The 22,324-nt window shown below is 40.4% G+C and overlaps 2 protein-coding genes across 2 annotated transcripts; one reads left to right on the top strand and one right to left on the bottom strand.

The window, feature by feature from the left end:
- Positions 1-323: 323 nt before the first annotated feature.
- On the bottom strand, positions 324-10,999 carry hhipl2 (HHIP-like 2). Its single transcript, XM_044166660.1, has 9 exons — positions 8,782-10,999; positions 7,291-7,943; positions 5,821-5,964; positions 4,855-5,186; positions 4,563-4,689; positions 3,521-3,666; positions 3,361-3,442; positions 1,934-2,016; positions 324-1,361 (listed from the first exon to the last, which is right to left on the bottom strand). The coding sequence occupies exons 1-9, from the start codon at positions 9,139-9,141 to the stop codon at positions 778-780; spliced, it is 2,511 nt and encodes an 836-aa protein (XP_044022595.1). The 5' UTR covers positions 9,142-10,999; the 3' UTR covers positions 324-777.
- A 174-nt stretch (positions 11,000-11,173) lies between these two features.
- On the top strand, positions 11,174-21,246 carry wdr32 (WD repeat domain 32). The gene is made up of 7 exons (XM_044166663.1): positions 11,174-11,844; positions 13,352-13,465; positions 13,760-13,957; positions 14,479-14,681; positions 15,212-15,292; positions 15,401-15,546; positions 16,810-21,246. The coding sequence occupies exons 1-7, from the start codon at positions 11,378-11,380 to the stop codon at positions 17,179-17,181; spliced, it is 1,581 nt and encodes a 526-aa protein (XP_044022598.1). The 5' UTR covers positions 11,174-11,377; the 3' UTR covers positions 17,182-21,246.
- The last annotated feature ends 1,078 nt before the right edge of the window (positions 21,247-22,324 follow it).

Here is a 22,324-nt window from a genome sequence, read left to right on the forward strand (position 1 = left end):
AGGCACGGTAGTAGTTGACTCGAAGGTACATAACCTTTGGTAACCTTTCTATCACCAGAATCAGAACAACAGAGTTTTAAAAAATATGTAAATTCTGCATCTTTTAGTAATTACAAAATACATACTGTGGGTCTCAAGATTGGCAGCAGAGAAAACGCTAAATTGTGAGATTCATGTAACCTCAACTGCACAACTGCACGCCACAGTCAGGACGGCTTTACATTTACAGCAGTCGTTATGCAACCCACGGCCACAGTAGTTTCAGTTATGATCAGTGTTGTGGAGTTTAATTACAGAGAGCGTCTGAGAGACACACACACAGACACGTTCTAATGTTTATTTTCAACACTTGCACGTGTTGTAAGATTAGAGCAATTTAACAACACTGGGCTTTGGTATGGTTATATGTTTTTTTCTGTTTGCTGCTTATTTCTACTTCAAACCTGTTTGATATGTTTTAAATACAGACAGGGTGGTTCCACCAATGATTTTATGACAGTCAAAAATAAAATGTAAAGGAAACAGTGTCATTACATGCATAATAAACAGTTGTGTGCGTTGTATTTTAAAGGAATAGTTCAACATTTAAGGAAATACGCTTATTCACGTTCTTGCCGAGCATTATATAACTCTTGGCAAGAAAACTAATAAGCACATTTGCCAAAATGTCAAACTATTCTTTTAAATTGTGACAGTCGACACTGATTGTTTGACAAACAAAAATATACAAAATAATGACTGAAAAATAATGTTTTAAAGTTATTTGGCATCTTTTGCTCACTTGCTCTTTAGCTGAAGTTTGTTTTGCATTGTTCTGTTCCTTTTCACTTTCAAGTTTGTCTTAGTTTTATTCATGAAGGCATGATATTCTTTTGCAGATTGTTTCAACTTTATTCTGTTTTTCTCGTGTCTGATTTGGTACTCTGCACCTTTCTTTGGGGGAATCTTCCTTGTGTGGATTGGGTTTCGTTTCAGGCTGTTCGGGGTTTGTAGAGCGTTGCCTTTTAAATCAGCTGTGGCAGTTTGATTGGTCTTTAGTTTTACTTTGTCACCCACAGGCTTTATCACAGTGGTCTTTTTTGATTGTTCTTTGGATTTCTGTCTCAAAGTAATCTTCTTAATTTGTGCGTTAGCTGCCTGCTTGTTCAGCACTTTGTTTTTCCTCCATGGTTTCAGCTTGTTTTTCTTCCTCACTTTCTTATCAGATGATTTCCATTTCGGCTTTACAGCAGCGCTCTTCGTCGTCACGCTGGCTGCAGACGTAGGTTTGACCTGGCTGCTTGTCACCGGTGGTTTGGTGGTGAGTTTGAATTTTCTTGGTGGTGGTCTCGTAGGTTTTTCATTTGTGTCCATCACAGTCACTGAAATGGCACAGATGTCAGTAAGTACCCATTTTAAAAGTTTTACTTGTTCAACTCTGAAGCCACATATGTTGCATTTTATAAGGCTGGATTGAATATTTGGCTCCAAAAACAGGCCTAAATGTTTGAAATGCTTTCCTCTTTTATCTGTTTATGTTTGATGTAAAATGGGAGACTGCTTTTTATAGTTTTATATATGACCTCAATGCGATTATACAATTTGGCAGTATATAGACATAAATGAGGAGGAAAAAAGCAGTTTGGACAAGCATACCATAGAGTAAACAGTGACTGTATTTCTTGGCTTGCCAGAACAGACGACTTCTTAAACTAACCCCTAACATCAATTCAATTGACTTGATAATATGTTGTGTATATGTTGTTCATATTTAGTGCATCTTGACTGAACCTAGTCTAAAAAATGAAAAACACTTTGGTTCCACTTTGTCAGACAAAACAATTCCCTTTCAAATGGCTTCTTCAACAAGTCTGGTATGCACACGCCATAAAAAGTAGACATGAAGTTGTGAGCAGAAGTGATAAAAATGCAAAGGTAAACTGAGGTGACATACATTCTCTGGGCACAAAAGGAAGCTTTTTCCCCCTCACTTTGACAGGCAGTGGCTTCTGCTTACATTTCCCTGGAGGAGCTCTCCTGCAAAAGTTAAAGGGGAAGTAGTTTTTCAAAAGTTCAAATAGGGTAACGTTATGTTAATAAATTGCTCTTTATTAGTTTCAGGACAAAACATGATACACATTATATAAGACATTATTAGCGCCAATACTGACTATTTAATGTTAATGCAAGTTTTTGATCTGGGCGAGTCTCATGTTGTAGTGCTTTTTCACATGCCTTGAAAGTCCTTGAAAGTATAATTGATGAGAACAATATAAAAAGGCCTTTAAATGTATTGTTGGCCCGGAATGTACTGATTTATTTAAATATTAAATAAACTCTAGCACCAAAATAATCATTACACCTGCTGAAAACTCTGTAATGGATATTTGTGATGGCAAAGCAGCACATACAAAATGACTAATTTTATTCAGATTCTGGTTGACGAGTCTGTTGCTGTCCAATCTGTTACGTTCAGTTCAGTACAAAACTAGCCTATACAAGCACTGTACATAAGGTTAATAGCTCAGCATAATTTTTTACGACAAGAGTCATCATATTAAAATTGTTTCTGTGGCTTTCGCTGTCTTTTAATAGGATTTTAACGAGGAAGCAACTACTACTACTGTGAATCACAGCTAAGCTGGCAACGGCGCTCTCAGTCACCAGTTAGGGGAGCTCCACTGATAAAAGCTACTGATTCAGTCAGTGACAATGGTGATTCAGTCAGTTAACTTCGTTGATAAAGATTTGTTCGTACATGTACTGAACACCTCTAGTGGAAGAGCGCCGCTCATTGTTGCCCCCTGTGCAGCCTTTACAGCGATGTGTTCCTTTCAGGTTTATTTGGCTGCAGGGATTTATTCTAATATTCTCCAATTTCTTGTATGATTTAGAAGAAAGACAATTTGAGAAATGTGTCTGTGTCCTTGACTCGCTGCTCCAAGCAGGCATGTTTGTCCAACACAGGTGTGCATTTGAGAAGAAAAAGGGATCACTATTCTTAAAGGTCTCTAATAGAAGTACTGAACCTTGACTCAAATATTACTTAAATAGAAGTAAGATTACTTGGGTTGATAACTGCAAATGTAGCTGTTTTCAAGACTATTCCATCAGTTTCATTACAATGTGGCATCCTGAAAGTAAGTACTTCAATATGAATACGCTTGAATTACTCGTCATGTTGGCAGTCCGGTTCATGATGCCACAACAGGTGAAATCAGAGCCTACAGACCACAAAATTACAACATATCCTACCTATCACCATATATGATAGATGATATGAATGTTGTTTTCCCAGCTGGCAACGTGTTTTTATGGTAAATCAAATCTATGATGATGGTTAAAAGCACATCACATGGTTTAATGTGCCTGATACTGCACCTGGAGGGGTCCATGAATTTGAAAACAGTTCCAAAAGGAGACATGGCACTGGGGTACGCAGTGGCCAAAAAATATAGCTCCCCTAAAAGACAGAAACAGCTCATGAGTACTGTTAAATTGGTGCATATCTAAATGCTGTGAGAGACTGAATGAATGTTACCTGCTTCATCTTCAGCAAAGGAGATGATGAACTTGTGGTGATGATTGATGAGTCCAGGAAAAGAGCACGTCTTTGTGTCACCCATACACACACCCCTCTCCTTCCAGTTTCCTGTTGTCTTGTCTTCCTCTAACGCCATAATTCGACTGCAAGATTGACAGGAATCACTTATTTGTTATAACCAAACACCATGGGTTTATCATTATATTTAAGGCAGGAATTAATAGTTCTCTCTCTCAACTTTCTTTTAGTCTTTTAGTCCAGTCTTTATGCTAAGCTAAGCAGTTAGCAGGTAGTTAACCTGCTGGCTCCAACTTCATATTTAGCATACAGACATGCGAGTGGTATCAATCTTCACATCTCAACATAAAAGCAAATGAGACAATTTCCCAAAATCTCAAACTGTTCCTTTAAATGACATATAGCTGGTGACTAGTGACTACTACTTAGTGACTTCAAATGCTTTTTAAATTTGTTCACATTTTGTCAAACTGTGCCAGTGAAAGACTAGACTGGAATTAGTTTTAACCTACTTGCAGAACCACATGGGTGTAGTTTCTCTCAGCTCTTCAAGTCAGATGAAAGTGAATGGAAAGTACAACAATTTGCTGATACATATTCTTTCCTCAGATTGTCTAACCAAGCTTTGCTTGAGTGCTAAATCAGTCTCAGTCTTAAGTCTGTAAGCATAAAACACCACGTCAAACCTCAAGTCTAAAAGTATGAAATAAAGTTAATAAATCGGAACAAATTTGAGCCCAAACTAAATATTTATAGTGTGCTTAAATACCAGTGGATCAATACCGATGCTAGAACCCATGACAAATTTTATCAGCCTGGAGACTTAGGTGATGTGACTTGAATTCATTCAAAAATGCATGGATTTTTCAATATATTCAGAAATGCACAACAGCTGAGCAAACAAGCTAAGAAAACTAGTCTGTTTTAACTTCACTCCTGAAAAGTTGATTTATTTATAAAGAAGATTTATTTTACCCGACAGTTGGAGTAAACTATTTGGCTCAGATCAACACAGTCTTACCCACTCATAAAGTCTCCAAAAATGTACAGGCCGTTCAGATTGGGTGATTCACATCCTCTGTACACATATCCCCCTGTCACAGACTTCCCAACATGATGGCTGTATGCAAATATAGGGAGGATGTCATCTGTTGTGGCAGGGAAAGATGCACTGAATTTAACAAAAATCTGAAGCATCAAAATTAGATAGAAAACAGGGCATTATGGTGGAAATAACAGGTGGTGAAAGTATGAGATAGAAAATAGTTCTTGATTTTTATCAGAAAAGTTTCACATGAACAGAAAATACTAACTCAAGGAGGAGTTGTGGCACAGTTTCATATCGTAGCACTCAAAGCCCTCTTTGGCTCTCCATCCATAGTTTCCTCCCTTCACAATAATGTCAATTTCCTCATAGCGGTTTTGACCCACATCTCCGCAGAATATCCTGCCCCGGCCATAGCGGCTGACCAGGTCTCCACGATCCACAGAACACCGCCACATGTTTCTAACCCCATATGCATACACCTCTGGCCGGGCATCTGGGTCACCGAGGAATGGGTTATCAGGAGGGAACCGGTACTGCTTCCCACTGGAGTCACTTCCGTCTACATCAATGCGGAGTACTTTTCCCAACAGAGCACTCCTGGGTGGAAAAAATGGGATTTAGCAACAGTTGAGAGGCCTTCTAGCACAGCGATTCCCAACCAGGGGTGTACTTGTATCACAGGGGGTACTTTTGCAGTTGCAAGGGAGTATGTGGAAAGACTGGGGAGTAGCTCCACAGAAAAAAACTGAAATAATGATTTGATGAAAAACAAAATCAGCATATTGAGTCAGCTGTAATACCAGAACACTACATGTTGCAACTGATAGTGCATGAAAATTAGATACCAAGCAAGGAGATTAGTCTAAACAGTTAGCTAAAAGCAATGGTGGTTGAAATAAATAACTAAAAGTAAATAGTTAGCTAAAAGTGATGGATAAATTGTTAATATAGATATCTAGAATAATGGTAATGGTTGAAATAGCTAAAAGTAATGGATACATTATAGTAATAGTTATAGGTTGGGTAAATATTTGAAATATTTAGCTAAAAGTAATGGATAAATATTTGAAATATTTAGGTAAAAGTAATGGATAAATATTTGAAATAGCTAAAAGTAATGGATAAATGGTTGAAACAGACAAAAAAGGTCAGGAACCACAGTTGTAGTGGAACATCTTTCTGCTTCATTCCTCACTCTTCCTAACACTTGAAGAAACCTGAAGCACCTTACTTGTTTTGTGCGTTGCCATACTTCCCAAATGGATCCCCAGCTTTTCCACCATCTCCAGTGAAGATGTACAAATATCCATCGAGACCAAACAGCAACTGGCCTCCATTGTGGTTTGCGGCTGGCTCCTCGATCTCTAGAATGATGCTGAATGTAAAAAGGATGCAGATCAGTACAAAAACATCTACTAGAGGTAATATTCTTGTTTTTCAGACATAAATATCTGGTTGCCTTGATTCTTAAGTATGACTTCAGGTCATGATTCGTTCAGCCTTTATGCAGTAATTATTTTTGTAACAGAGCAGGCCTCAGGCGTTAAAGCGTCGGTTCACCCAAATTACAGAAGAACTGATTTTCTCACCTACCTCTAGCAATATCTGGGGGAGGGTTTGCTCAGGTTTTAGGATAACCACCTCTGAGATTTCTGTTACCACACCAAAACAATGAAGGTGAATATTTGTGGGAAATATGATTATTCCCCTTCTGGCAGAGAGTTAGCTGTTCAGATTGATACCACTCTCATGCCTGTTAGATTTGAAGCTAAAGCCAGCAGCCGCTTAGCTTAGGATAAAAACTGAAAACATCTAGCCTGGTTCTGTCCAAAGGTAACAAAATCCGCCTACAAGCACCAATTAACATTTTATATCTTGTTTGTTTAATCTGTCCCTTGGAGAGAGTCAGGCTAGCTGTTTCCCCTGCTTCCAGTCTTTATCCTAAGCTAGGCTAACCAACCACTGGTGGCAACTTCATGTTTACCGCACAGACATGAGAGTGGTATTGATCTTCCCATCTAATTCTTGGCAAAACATCAAATAAGCTTATTTCCCAAAATGCCAAAATATTCCTTTAAGCAAAGGAAACAGCTGCTGAATACCTCTCATTCACCTGGGGGACCCTAAACAAACCAAAAATGCGAATTCTCTTTAGGCTCCTCTGTTAAAGTTATTTTTTTGTCATATAACTAAGATTATGGATTATACCAAATTACAAATTTTGTAGGTGCTGTACCCTATTTTGGATAGCAGTCGTTTGGGGATTATGAGAAATAAATATTCAGGTGCTATACCTCATTTTGGGATTTCAGGTGGCTATAACAAAGTCAGTGACTGTGTCTTAAATTCATACTATCTTATGGGGAGGGGGTTGTACTTTTTATATGTGCTTTCTCCTTTTTTAAAATTGAGTTATTTTAACTGTTGCACATTGCAAAGTTGAGTGTAACTCTTTCCTTAAAAAAAGAATATTTAAATTGTGCTCAGGGCCCCAGAAAAGTTTGGGCCGACCGTGAAGTGACTTACTGTAGCTCAGAACATGTTAATGCAAGCTTTGGTGCAATTACAGCCAAGGGGGTGTATGACACTATAGTCCTATATTTCTTTCAATGGGTAATTGCAGTATAGGTACAGATCTACACATCATCATCCAAACTTTGATGCTATAAAAAGAGCTAAAGGAAAACTTCCCTCTGGGTACCTCTCTGAGTAAGGATCAGCCATGTTCATATCGTGGGCAGACACCTTCATTTCACTGACTCTGACTTTCTCCAGCTTACTGTTGACCTGGATAGAGTAGTAGATGAAGAAGCGTCCATTGTCCCGGTACTTGGGGTGGAAGGCCATGCCCAGCAAGCCCCTCTCATCCCCCAGCCAGGGCGTGGTCATCACCTCCCCGCTCATGTCCAGGAAGGGCTGCTCTAACCGGCTGCCGTCACGCAGGTAAACCCACACAAAGCCCACCTGCTCGGCGATGAACATGCGATGTGTGTCGTCGCCGCTGTGTAGCATCAACACTGGGTTCCTGAGATTGTTGGCCACCTCTGTCAGGCACACCTGAAGACACCCTCTGGGGTCCTCTGCTACCTCTCCCAGGTTGCTGTAGAGGTCAGGGCTCTTCAAAACGTTGGGGTAGCAGTAGTCCTGGTCGGACAAGTCGACTATGCTGCAGAACGTGGACACATCTCGCTCAGAGGTGTCCCGCAGCAGCTGGTTCTCAGTTAGATATTTAACCACATAGTGACATTTGCCATGAAACTCAGAGCAGTAGCCAAAGCAAAGGCCAGGTAGTTCTCTGACAGGTGTGTGGGGGTCTTCAGCATCAAAGAGGTGGGCGGCATATGGAGAGCACTCCTGCATGGGGTAAACACGAGAGACATTACAGTGTACCGATTATCACAGAGACATTTCAGGGCACTGGTAAGGCAGGAGGGGACCAGACATTAGATCAAAGTTAAAGTGTGGAAGTGTCCCTTATAGGACAAAGACATATTCTGTTTTTCAAAAAATTGCACGTCAGCATTCAGCAAGTTGCCCCCCTCCCCTCCCCTATGCACACCACTATTTTAGGAATATCGAAATATTTCATAGTAATATTCATCTGTCAAGATGTTGACCTTCCAGACCTTAATATTGGTTGCTAGAAGTGTTGGTAAATGGGAATGTAAGATTATTTTTCTTTTTAAATCAGTCTAAACACTCTGGATTGAAGCCCGTAATAGATTTTACCTAATAAAGGTAACCTACATAGTTTTGTGAAATGCTTATTTAAAGAAGAAAATCACAGGTCTCCATCAAAATATCACTTCCTCTAAACTGAGTTCTCCCCAACTGCTTTTTAAAAATTTTGATTAAATTAGATTAAAGAACGGGAGTACTGTATGTTAATTCAATTATAAAAAATTAAATCAAAGTTGCATGATGCCTAAATTTTGATCTCTTTACAATTGTAGGTCTTAGATAAGCTTAATGATGGCTTTAATTAGACAAAACTGAAAGTAATTCAAAAGTTGATAGAGAGTTGTAGATTATGATAGACAGTTTAGACTGTGCTTCAGGATGTTAAATTATAAACATAGTTCTACTGTATATAGATTATATAGATTAGACAAAGTTTCTGCAGAGGTGAAGAGACTGCTGTAGCACCCTCAAAAGCACACAACCCAACCTTTAGAGAAGAAAATATATTTACCTGGCACATGATTTCCTTTAACGTGTCTGCACAGAGCTCATAACCCGCCACTTCCAACTGGTCAATAATGTCCCAGTATCTCTCCGCGATCATGTTGTCGGTTTTCTGGTCGCAGCAGCCAAACTGCTCGTACTGCGTGCAAAACTCCAGGTGCCACGGAGGTTTGAAAGGAGGCTCGAAGTCCAGACACTGAGGATGAGCTGATGCTGGCGGGATCGGGCCGAGCAACATCACTGATATGATCAGGATAAACTCAGGAAGGCTCTGGGTCTTTCTGGATGAGCTCGGACCTGCCACCGTGCGTAAAACCACGCAACCGGCTCCGCTTGGATGGAGCGCAGCATCCCGCGTACTTGTCATTTTTGCCGTCTGCCCCCGAAAGAGTTCAGCTGTTTGCTCTCCTTTATGTTTGAGCCAGCGTGTAAGTGTGCGCGCGTGCACGTGAATGCTTGTGTTACGCGTGCGCAAAAGTATGTAGCTGGATGTGCCTAATTTGCCCTCCGTGTCTCGCCACCTGCTCAAGCCAAAAATGCACCTTGTCGCCAGTTCTGTCTCCCATCAGGCAAATTAGCAGCAATTAAAACAAAACAGATTTGTAATGGCGGTCAAGTTAATTGGATTTATACTCCACCAACCACAGTGGTTTTCTACACCGCAGCGACGTTGGCAGAGTAATATGCACGCTCTCAAGTGTACACAAAGCAGGGCACATTGTCGAGGCATTGTCGAGGCATGCAAACATCAACATAACTGTAATTTTGTCTCACATTCATGTAAAAGCACCTCCAGGAAACTCGGCTGCTGTGCTTCATCTTATAGATCTACTGTCCCGGCATGTCAACATTTGGAAATACAGTCAAAGGAGTCTGTTATCACGGTGGTGCCAAGGGAAAAAGGAGAATGGCAGAGACATCTTCATCAAACCCATGTGCTTACATAATAAACCACACATGTAATCAAGACCAACAACAGTCTAACGACATACTGTTTAGCGCTATATGCTTTTTTGAAGGGACATTGAATATTAGCCGATAATAAATAAGAACTGTGTAATCTAGGAATTATTAAGGTTGCTTTAAGTGCACTGCAATTTGGATAAATATCGTACTTTCATTTGATACTGCACAGCCAAGAAAATCTCATTTTGTTTGTTTAAAAACTTAATTAACTTTAAGATAAAATAGTAGGCCTACATGACAGTGAATTGTTTAGCACAGGGGGTAAACCGCCCAGCACCTGACGCATTTAATTTCTTCTATTGATCAATCTTTAGATAACAGTCTTAACAAAATAGCCACACTAAATAAATGTATGGCATTTGAAAAGTGACAAAGCACCTTCGCTATTTGTCCCTGAAGGCAACGCCAGATTACCAACTGGGTAACTGCCTGGGTCACACAAGCACCAGTCTTACTGTGTGTCAGCTGGTTTGTGCTGATTTAAATACACATTTGTTTAGAAATATGCACCACTAGAAGACAAGTGAGATGATAATACCTTAAGGTGGTTGCTTTAGTACCTGATCTTGAGACCCTGTCTGGAAGAGTGTCCATGTGTTAAATTCCAGTTTCAAGACCTTCATTATTTCGGTTTTATGCTTATATGTTGCATACTCCTAAATTAATTTGTGGTTATTTAATACCACACAGCAGACTGGGGGCCAGGTAGTATTCCATCTTAGAAAATGTGTTCAAATGCACAGAGTGGGTGAAATGTGGGTGTTAATAGGGGCCCAGCAGATTATTCACAGACCTGGGTGCGAGCCCTTTCATGTAAGATATATCGGTAGAAAGAAAATAGTTCCTACATGAAACTTCTCACAACAAATCTGTGGATTATCTTGAGTAACCGGGTCATGATTTCTGGAAAGAGACATTGCTGTTGAGTTTTTAAAATGTAGTTTTTTGGCGCTTTGAGCACCACAAACCGAGTGCCATATACTCACATACTTATAACTACTTATAAAGTTGATTCTGAAAAGGTAATACGCTAAAGAACTTGCAGTATGTATCCAGCAGATGGCAGCAACCAAATTACACGAATGCGCCTCAAAGTGGACAAGGAAGCGGAAGTTCGTCATTTCTTCTTATTTTGCGTTTGTTTTGGTGAAAAGAAAAGTGTCAAGTTAGTTAGAATAAAAACATAAAACTTCCGCCTTGACGTTTCAGCTTAAAATATTTATTGATGAAAATGGATTTGTTGATACGTAATTTAATTCGTAAAAACGGCAAAAAAATAAATAAAGATGCGATTTAAAACGAATAAGTAATCATTCTGATGTGTTTTGCTTTTATGTAACACGCACGCGTAGTATTTGTTCTGAAAAACTAATTCCCACTTTTATTTTGAAGGCTAAATCTGTACTCTTCCGGTCGCATTTTAGCTAACCGTGTTTGGACTGACTCCGCGGCGATAAGGCGCTGCCAAGTCTGACAACAAAATTTTAATTTCCCCAACGTAACCTATGCAGCTGGACTCCACTACAATGGCATATTAAAGGGGTGGAGGAAGACACGGTTTCATGCTCGGTAGGTGACCGGAGTCAGTCAACTTTTCGCCGTTGAGCAGAGACGCTGCGCGGCTGGGAGAAGCTACAATGAGCTCGGAGCACCAGAGCGACAGCGAGGACGCCGACGAGTCGCAGGACAGGCCCAACAGCGGCAGCGTCTCCGACAAAGAGGAAGACCCTGACATCGACGACTCGGACGTGGAAGATGAAATCGCTCCGGTGGTGTCTCCTTCACCCCCGGGGAGCAGCGGGGACAGGCCGGAGCGGAGTGCGAGGTCTCCGGCATCGGAGGCGCGAGATCCGGGCTGCCAACCGGCCGCCGCGCCGGAGACAGGGAGCGGCGGGGACTCCAGCATCGATAGCCGCAGGGGGAATAGCCTGTTTTCCTGGCTGCAGAGCAGGACAATAAGACGAGGGGTGTTTGTGGACCCAGCTAGGGATAACTTCAGGACAATGACCAGTTTATACTGCTCTATGAATCCGGCTGTGGAGTCTATCAACCTGAGCACTCAGACCCATGGAGCGGTCTTCAACCTGGAGTACTCCCCGGACGGGTAAGACAACATTTCGGGCCTTTCACCCTTGAGTTCATGTTCACAGGGAGGGTTGCCTGGGAAATCTTTGTAAAACAGCGCACGGGTTTGAAGAAGATTGGGTAAATTGCCTGGGAAGTGCTTGAATTGCATAATCAAATTCACCCTCACGTGCTTCATCTCCCTGGACTCCTTACCATCCAAGGACCACTTCACATGCCTAGGAAAGCCCACTGATTGGTATTTATGTTGAAACAGCAGTAGTTTAACAACTTCAACATGATTTCTTGACTTGTAAAGATTTTGTTATAAACTGACAATTTGACAATCTTAACTGACAACCAAAACATGAAAACTTAAAGTTCTTGAATTCCTCTAAACAAAACTGAGAAGGTCTTGCAAAAGCCACTCACAGTAAGAACAACTAAACTAAAGAGTACGCCCAGGATTTAAGCCTCAGTGACAGACAGCAGATTTAGGAAGTAAATCCTGCCATCAAACAAGGTCAAGCGGTGTCCAGTCTGGGTCAAATTTGTTTTTGTGCTCATGTGACAGCAGGACAAAACGCACGTTTTTCCTGCACAAAGAAGTGTTTTTGTGGAAAATGCATTTGAACCTGCTCAGCCTTGGACCTCTACATCTTGGGGCCTAAAAGATAAAATTGATCTCATCTTATGGCACAGTTTTAATAATCTTTATCACAGTATTACTACTGTTAGCACAGGGACACCCTTCATGATGCTTTTGCATCAGTTAGGAGTGTAAGTCAGTTTAGTGGAGTGTAAGTCAGTTTCAGTTTATTAACTTAATTTCTTTTGCCAGCAGACTTGATCTCTAGCTGAGAAATCAGCAGTTTTCTGAAAAGCATTTTTTCTGCTGATCAGTTTGCTGCATTTCCTTATTGGGGATTGTTTTGTCGTCGGATGATCACTGATCAGGGTGTAATTTTATTAATTTATCTTTTCATTTACCTCTGCATCTATGTTCTTGATTCATACAGTGTCATAAATCCAAGAATGGTGTCCAGAAATTGAAAAGGGAAGTTAAATTTCTTCTGTTGCTTTAAATTAATATTAAAGGCTCATCAAAGAAGGCTGTTAAGTGTTTTTATATTTGCTGGCCGGGATAATATATTGCTCAGATGGATTGATATTACACCACCTACAAATGTGAGGTGGCATGCGCTGATATTTGACCAATACCAATGGAATATCTAATAATATCTAACATGCATATTTAAAGTAAATGTAAAATATTTTTATTACTATTTATTTTCCCTCGTTTCTCTCCAGATGTGTGTGTGTGTGTGTGTGTGTGTGTGTGCGTGTGCATCATATATCTTGGATCTAAGTCAGATGTTTAGTTCTTGTATCCACTGTGTGTTGTTATTGTTGGAGCTGTCTGTGTTTGTGTTTGTGTTGAAAAGCATAATTTAAAAAATTCTTCTGCAACACGGCCAAAGAGATCAACTCTCTCCTGCTCTGTTATGTTTAGGAGCTTCTCTGATTTGTGTGTCTGCTCTGCTTAGGTCTGTGCTGACTGTGGCCTGTGAGCAGACTGAGGTCCTGCTGTTTGATCCCATCTCATCCAGACACATCAAAACCCTGACCGAGGCCCACGAGGACTGCGTCAACAACATAAGGTGCATTTTTCTAATCTTAAAACATCCAGTGAGCGTTTATAAGTGTACAGCATCCTGCATCCACACCAGGGAAAGGACCAAGGGAAGCTCAAAGCAGTGAAACATAAAAAGATTCAGGATGGCAACATGACTCCTTAAATCGTTTTTATTGGTCAAAGTACATCAGATTAAGCTCCTTGTCAGGATATCAAGTACAGAGGCCAATAAAAACTACTAAAGGGACCAAGCTGCTGTCTAGATTCATGTCTGCAGACGGTAAATGAAAAATTTCCCCTGACTATCTGTGCCCTGCAGGTTTTTGGACAATCGTTTGTTTGCCACCTGCTCCGACGACACCACAATTGCATTATGGGATCTCCGTAAGCTGAATTCAAAGGTTTGCTCGTTGCACGGCCACGCCAGCTGGGTGAAGAATATCGAGTACGACACCAACACTCGTCTCCTCGTCACGTCTGGCTTCGACGGCAACGTCATCACGTGGGACACTAACAGGTTTGTGTGTGTAGATGTGTGAGCATCACAGTATGAAGGGTTTACATTTTCAAAATGAAAATTATGACTATTTAAAGGTGAATGTGGTGATTGTGTGAGGTGACCGGACACATGCTTTAAAATGTTTGCATATATACTGCGTACATTACACAAGGTAATTTATTTATCATTGTACAACACAAATTTGTTCAACTAAATTAAATTTGCAGTCCCTTCATGTTCATGTTTGCGATTCATTATGTTGCCTTTATGATATCACAACCACTATATATCACCTCCGGTCTGTCACATAATGAGATATAAATAAATTACTTCAATTGTTGTAATTCAACCCTGAAAACCAAATGTTTTTCTATTGGAGAACTACCCAAAGGTGATGATTGTAACGTTTCTGTAACTCTAGACAAGCTGTTTCACCGTGGATTGTTTGCAAACCCTTTTAACTAGAATTACATCGAATTATTTACGAAAACGGCATCAAACTGCCGCTTAAGTGTTCTGTAATTGTCCTTCCCCTGCAGGTTTACAGAGGACGGCTGCCCGCACAAAAAGTTCTTCCATACCCGCTACCTAATGAGGATGCGCCTGACACCCGACTGTTCCAAGATGCTCATCTCCACTTCCTCAGGGTACCTGCTCATCCTCCACGACCTGGACCTCACCCAGTCCCTCGAGGTGGGCAGCTACCGCATGCTGCGAGCGCGACGCACACCCCTCAGTTCAGGTCAGAACACTGAACACTTAAAAAAAAAAAAAAAACAATCTGCCCATATTTCATGCAATTATTTCACAGTTTTTTTTTTTTACCTTTTTTCACTGAAAAAACTGTGTTTCCATTTCTCTCCATATTATTATTTATTTTTAAGATTTTTCACAGTTTTGATTCCTTTCTGTGAAGCTAACACCTACTTAGTGCCAATCAATTTGGTTGTTTAGTTGATAAAGACATAATTAACAAGCTGTAATTCTGATGGTTGAGTAATTGTTTTTAGTCCTTTATCAGGTAAAAATATTAAATATTTCAGTACAGATTCATAAATTCAAAGAGTTACTTGGTTATCTCCATTTGATGTCATTTCAGATGTAATACTTTAAATTTTTTTAGCCATTGCACAAATTAATTAAGCAGTTTTCACTTACGATGGGCATTTGTCATTATTACTGACATTTTGTTGACTAAACAGTTAAGTAATTAAAACGTTCCTGTTTCTAGATTAAAGAAAATTATTTTTGATTGTGATTGTGATTCTGTAGATGGAGGCACATCAGCGTCCAGGTCAGCTGGAACTCCTCGCCAGGGAAACGACTCCAGCAAGATCCACCCTCATAGAGAAGGTCAGAGACAATCATGGTGTAAAACTGAATAACGGATGTCAGCCGAGGTTTTCTTCTGCCAAAGTAATAAAAGATGGACTATAAAGTTCTCACACTTTGTTCTCGCAGGTCTTTCTCCCAGGAACAGCCTGGAGGTTTTGACTCCAGAGATCCCCGGAGAGAGAGACCGAGGGAACTGCATCACCTCCCTGCAGCTCCATCCTAAAGGCTGGGCCACGCTCATCCGATGCTCCAGCAACATGGACGACCAGGAGGTGAGAAACATTTAGCTGCAGATACACCTGTTGTCTTGAAGCTGTTTTTCTAAGATATTATCCTAATTTTTTTTTATTAAGTCGCCTCGCTGCATGTCTCCATCTTCATGTTTTTATAGATATGAAAGCAAAGTGAGATATATTTTATGCATCTCGATCTATTAAGTCATTTATGATCTCTGTTGACCCTTTGTGAGTGTACTATAGGAACTGCATCATCATCGTCACTTGGAACAATCAATCCAAGTACAGTAGTTCTTTGTGGTGGTTTGAGAAGTTTGTGTACACAAGCCCCTGTAAAACCCCCCCTTCAAACCGTCCTGTACTTTTGATCTTGCCCTTGATATACAGTGGCCTGTAAGATAAGATAAGATAAGCCTTTATTGATCCCCAGAGGGGAAATTCGGTTTGTTGCAACAGCCCAAAGACAGAAATAAGTACAGATAATTAGACAAGTTAAAAAAAATGTTTTTATAATAATAAGAGGTATATAAAACTAAGTAAGAAAAGAAGTAAAAACTTTACAATGGCAAATTAAAGACAAAATTACAAGGCAAAAGTGACGTGATGTGATGGAATTAGTAGCAGCAAAGTCTAGTATATGTAAACAGCATACACCTGAATAATATATGATTTAAGTAATAATACTTAGTGTACAAGCATCCATCAGAACTTTGCCTTAATAAATTGCAATCTAATATTGGCAACATTTTAATTTTAAATCAGAGAAGTGTTTGATAAAAGATTATTATGATTTCAGTTGGTATCAAAAGTATTGAGGTTTGATATCCTCCCCTACTCACACAAAGATCAGGTGCAGAAATGTATTGCCAATGTTTTGCAAGACAAAGCTGCCTTTATCACGTTTACTTCAAGCAGTTCATTCTGTCAAAACATCATTTATATTTAAATTGTTTTGCATTGGATCCTAGGCCTGGTGTCAGTTTGTCATACTGCTGTACCTTGTATGTCCAAATTCATTCTCAAATAACACCACCAGGAACAAAATATAAGAACTTTTTTTAATACAATTTATTTACAGTTTGCCTTCAGTGCAGTTCTACTGTTGTATGATTATGTGAACTGGTGTCTTATCACAAGCAAAAAACCACTAATGGTTGGTTGGTGTCACTGTGGGGCCCGGACCAACGTCAAGTGTCTTTCCAGTGACGACACCAACATAATTAATAGTTTCAGGCCCCAGTATGTGACATTGACTACATCTAACCCTGCGTGTCCACCTTTCTTCTTGTCTCTCTCCAGTGGACGTGTGTGTACGAGTTCCAGGAGGGAGCACCCACCCGCCCGCTGGTCTCCCCCCGCTGCTCCCTCCGCCTCACCCACTACATCGAGGAGGCCAACGTCGGCAGGGGCTACATCAAAGAGCTGTGTTTCAGCCCGGACGGACGACTCATCTGCTCCCCGTATGGCTACGGCGTCCGCCTGCTGGCCTTCGACGAGAACTGTGGCGAGCTGGCCGACTGCCTGCCCGTTCAGACCAGCTGCCTCAGGGAGATCCGCTCCATCTACTCGCACAGCGACGTGGTGCTCACCACCAAGTTCTCCCCAACACACTGCCAGCTGGCCTCGGGCTGCCTCAGTGGACGCGTTGCCCTTTACCAGCCCAAGTTTTAGCAACCCAATGCTATCAAAGAACGATGCACTGCAGACCTGGGTAAAGAAGTTCTCATCAGGGCCTCAAAATGCCCAGAATACTTTTCGTACGACTACATATTTTTGATTTTAGACTCCTATCAGCTAATATATGCAGATTTTTGTTGTGCTAAGACTATATCTACATAGTAATATGGCCTTCTTGGCACCCTTTGGTATAAATTATATCAAAACCATCAAAGGAAATTAAAATTTTCAAAAATTCAGAATCTTTAAGTACCCCGAATCACATTTCCTAGCATTTGTTTTAAAGTGCTGAAGTGGTACAGATGGGTGGGATTTACTATATGCCGATATTTCAGATAGTCTGACGCATGGCATAACTGGAATATTGGGATTTTTCTGGACTCTCTGCCAGACAAATCTGTAGCGAAGACTCCACCCATCTGGTACCTAAAAGGGATAAAGCAAAGATTTTAAGTACTTCTAGACCCAGGTCTGCAGCCGTGAAGCAGAGTTTGTTGGGGTGTGAACCGCTGACGGCCACTGACCTGAATTAAAAAAATTGAAGGATAAGACTTAAGCTGTGGCCACTTGACCAGGGTGCAGTAGTGGATGAAAACTTTCAGCCTCTCTGACCCTGAACTTTAAGAACAAAAATGGAAAAAATAACACTTTGAGGCACCAAAACAAAAAACTGCAAACTTAACTCCCATCTAGACTGAGGAGAGGAAGTCCAAACCTTGACGCTCTTGATCATTAAATCAAGAGATGCAACATGGCATCAGTCAAAAACAAACTCTGCAGTTTGTCTGTGGCTCTTTTTCATGCTAAAGATTAATTTTGGTCTCTATAGCAGTAGAAAACTTTGACTTATTTTGAGACTCGGCACAACCAGATGTTGCTGTCTCGGGACAAAAACACTAAGGATGCAGACAAACAGTCACATATTAATTCATTAATTCTAACGAGACAAACAAGAAACAGGCGCTTGTGTTTGTCATCTGCGCTGTCGTTGATCGTCTTGACACGGCGTCCTCTGCTGCAGATCGTGTCGCTCTCAGCTGCTCCGCTCTGCTCATGCCTTTTCTACAGGTGCTGCTTCTCTGCTCATACAATCTGAACTATGACCCCCGACTTCAAGGACCTCATCATCAACGCCTTTCCGCTTTACCTACCTTTTTGTTTTCCATCTCCACCCTGTTTCCGCCTTCATAGTCTTTACTGGTTTGGTTTTTAGTGGTTTTATTGGTGTATTAATGTTGGCACTACTTGTTCACGGTGTTTGATTCATTTGATTCTGTTTGCCATCGTTGAGGCCGCTTGAGGCACTTCTCATTTCCCTTCACAGTTTGCGTGGTTTTATTTTGAACCTGTGAATGGAAACTTGCTGTCTGGACAATAGAAAAGTCCAGCTCCTGTCAGTATCTCAGTTTTCAAAGTATCCCACCCTGACATTTTCCAGACCCACTTTCTCTACAAACCACTCTTACAAGATTTTCATACTTTTGCGAAGGAAATACTAATTTATTTCACATATTTCTTCCCTAAAAGACAAGGTTGGTCTGTGTTTTTTACATAGAGCACGGTAGTCCTTCTCTGAATACTTTCTGACTTCCCTATCTTGTCTGTGCACTCAGCCCAAGCCTAGTTCCTATTGAAGACATAAATCTTTACTAACAGCTCACAAATACATAGTTTAAAGGCTCGGTAATTTCCTGAAACAGGTGGTCACTGTAGTTTGTAGCAAACATTACTCAAACAGGAGTAAATAGGGAAATTGTTGGGGACTACTTTCAGCCGCGGAGTAATACACAATTAGTGTTCTAGTGAGTATTACGGCAGCAGGACAGCGTATATGGGATAGATACAACAAAAAACTACAGTGGCACAGAGGAATAAGATATATCAGTATTTGGCCACACAGACAATACTAGTTAGTAGAATCAATTCATTGCTGGTTTTGGTCTTTTCATGGGATTTGTTGAATATTACCAGCCTCACCCTTTAATCAGCTTTTTGACTCTTTGCAGAAGAAGTTGCCTCAGCATCATCATTAACCTTTGAAGGATGAAATTGTTGCCAAGAAACATTTGACTCGTATTTTTGACCTTGTACCTCATTTTGTTGGTTTTTGAAGAGAGTTTTGATCCACATCAGTGTTTCTTCCACCCCCGCACTCCCCCATCACATCCAGTTTGTCATTTTTACAATGTTGTCATAAAAGTGACCAGTCGGGTTTTTTCCTCTGTAAGGACCGAATGGATTGCTTTGACTGTTCTAGTATCGGCAATGCTTTTGTGTTTTCAACTAGTGTAGTATAGCTGCTGTAAGAGCCAAGCACATGCGTGGATGTTACACTTTAATGTAAACTGGTTAGAGTACACACTGACTGACTGCAGTATAGATATAACATAAACAAAAGATAGACATTAGCTTATACTACTATGCATACCAGCCTTCATGAAGATTCTCCTTTCTTATTTATGCGAGGGTGATGCTCTGTGTGGAGCTGTCCGATGCCAAAATATGTTTTGCTTGGACAAGGCAGTGCTTCTCCTCTGTAGTGGAACTGTGAGCTGAGAACTAAAGGTGAACATCTGCTATTATGGATTTTTTTTTTTAAAGTTCTTTACATGTGGCAAAAACTTAAATTTTAAAAGAATTTATTGAAATTTTTGGAAATACGCTTTCTTGCCAAAAGTTAGATGAGCAGATCGATACTTGTCTCACACTTGTCCGTTGAATATAAGGCTACAGCAAGCAGTCGGTTAGCTTAGCTTAGCATAAAGTCTGGAAACAGGGGTAACGGCTATCCTGGCTCAGCCCAACAGTCACAAAATCTACCTATCAGCACCTTTTTAAGATCACTAATTAACATATTATATCTTGTTTGTTTAATCTGTATTAAAACAGAAGTGTAAAACAGAAAATTTGCCGTTTTATGGGTGGTTATGTACCTGACTATTTCCTGGCTGGGACCAGTAACTGTCTGGAGTCTCCGCTGGTTGCCTGGCAACCAAACAATAAAGAAATAGTCCAGAAAATTACCCCCTTAGAACGACAACTTGTCGTTTTTCCACTTCAGTTTTTATACAGATAAAACAAACGAAGTATGTGTTAATTAATGAGCTTTATAGGTGCTGGTAGGTGGGTTTGTTGCTGTTTTACAGAGCCAGGCTAACTGTTTCCCGCTGTTTCCACTTTGCGCTAAGCTAAGCTAACCGGCTGCTCGCAGTAGCTTCATATTAACCGTTTACACATAAGAGTGGTATCAATCTTCTCATCTAACCCACTTCCAGAAAGTGTAATAAGTGTATTCCCCAAAATGTTTGAAAACAAAAATGACATGATTGAGACATTTCATTTAAATTTGAGGAGAAAAGATGAAGTTGTCTGAACACAGATGTGATTTCATAATTCCCAGCTCACAACATGGTCCTGTATGTACTGACAAAGGATGCTTTCAACACTTTGTACCTCAGTTAACCGCTCAAAATGTGCGTATTTCACAAATGGCGTCCATTTCTCTTTCAGTTCAGTCAATTCAGGGACTTTTTCCCCCTCTGGAATAACTCATTTCCCAAGTTACAGACATTAAAAAATACTCAAATGATTTCACTGGTTAACTGTTAAATTTATAGTTTGTTTTTTTTTAAATTGACTGAGCTGAAGGTTAAAGGACCTGCCATGCTGTATATTCAATGCTGCTTTTATTTTACTTATATTCACAAGCTCTTCGGAGAGAAGTGTCTTATCTGCCATTTTCACTTCAGGTATACAAACTAAAAAACCGGGTTCATTTTTATGAATTTGTTCTTTATGTTGTTGTTTTTTTTGGTCAGTCCTGTTCTAGGTTTTAACCTGTATTCTGTTGTGGATTAATTGAATGTTCTTAGTAGTTCTGGTGTTACCTGCACACTGTCACCTCAACTGGTCACAGATGGAGGAGGGGTGGACAAGAGATGAAAACATGTTGAATTGCTCACACTGTTTCCTAAATTGCTATACACAGCAAGTAATCCCAACAATAATACTAAAATGGTACTTATTATCACTGAAATAAAAAGGTTAGCTTCTTTTGCACTCCTGACTGTTTGGTGTTTGAGTCCAATGTTTCTATTCTTCAGGGTTTTTTTTAAATTACAGTGTTAAAACTCCGCACATGAAGTGTTGAAAATCAGCCACGAGATGGCAGTCAATCACATTGGCAACAAAGCCTGCAATGTAAACTCTAAGCCAGTGGTTCCCAAACTACGGGTCACAAGATGATTAGCAAGTTAAGAAGGAAGAAATATGTCGCTTCTTCAGCCAATATGAGAAGGAAGAATCACGTACTGGTTGAACTTGGTCATAACTTGTAGACAAATACAACCTGTGATAAGGGGTCGCAAGTAGGTATAGCTGTGTTTTAGGAGGTCACAAGCCAAAGAAGGTTGGGAACGATTTCCCTAACACACTGGTTTGCAACTTTATTTTGGCTTATGACTCTTTATAGCCACGCAATGGCTTCTAACAACCCTTTGTCACAGGTTGCATGTACCCATGAGCTGTGAGCAGTTTAACTAAAGGAGTGATGTTCCCTGCTTAGATTGTTTCATTTGAACACTTTTAAAGTCATGAACAAGCAAAACTCTCCCGTATTTCACCAGGTAAAAAAGCAAATCAGATTTAAAAAAGGAAGTAATGTTTGTAGCCATGCTCTATAGGAGATGTCTGTTGGTCAGTCGGTCCTCCACTTTGGTCCAGACTGAAATATCTCAACAACTACTGGATGGATTGTCATGAAATTTGGTACAGATATTCATGGTGACCAGAGGATGTATCCAACTGAATTTTAATCTAGCGCCACCAGCAGGTCAAAGTTATCACATATCCAGTGAAATATCTCTGGATCATCTACAGGAGGGATTGGAATAAAATGTTGTACCGACGTTCATGGTTTCCGGACGATGAACCCTAAAGACTTTGGTTATTTCCTGACCTTTTCTTGTAGCACCACCATGAGGTTCTCATTTGTGCCTTTGCCATGAAATTTGGTACCGACATTCACGTTACCCTCCGGATGAATTGTAAAAACTTGGGGTTCCTCTGACTTTTCATCTAGCGCCACCATCAGGTAGAAATTTTAATTTGTTGAATACTTTGGTTCATGACCAAAGAC

This window comes from Siniperca chuatsi, linkage group LG15, assembly GCF_020085105.1.
Source record: "Siniperca chuatsi isolate FFG_IHB_CAS linkage group LG15, ASM2008510v1, whole genome shotgun sequence".
NCBI lineage: Eukaryota > Metazoa > Chordata > Actinopteri > Centrarchiformes > Sinipercidae > Siniperca > Siniperca chuatsi.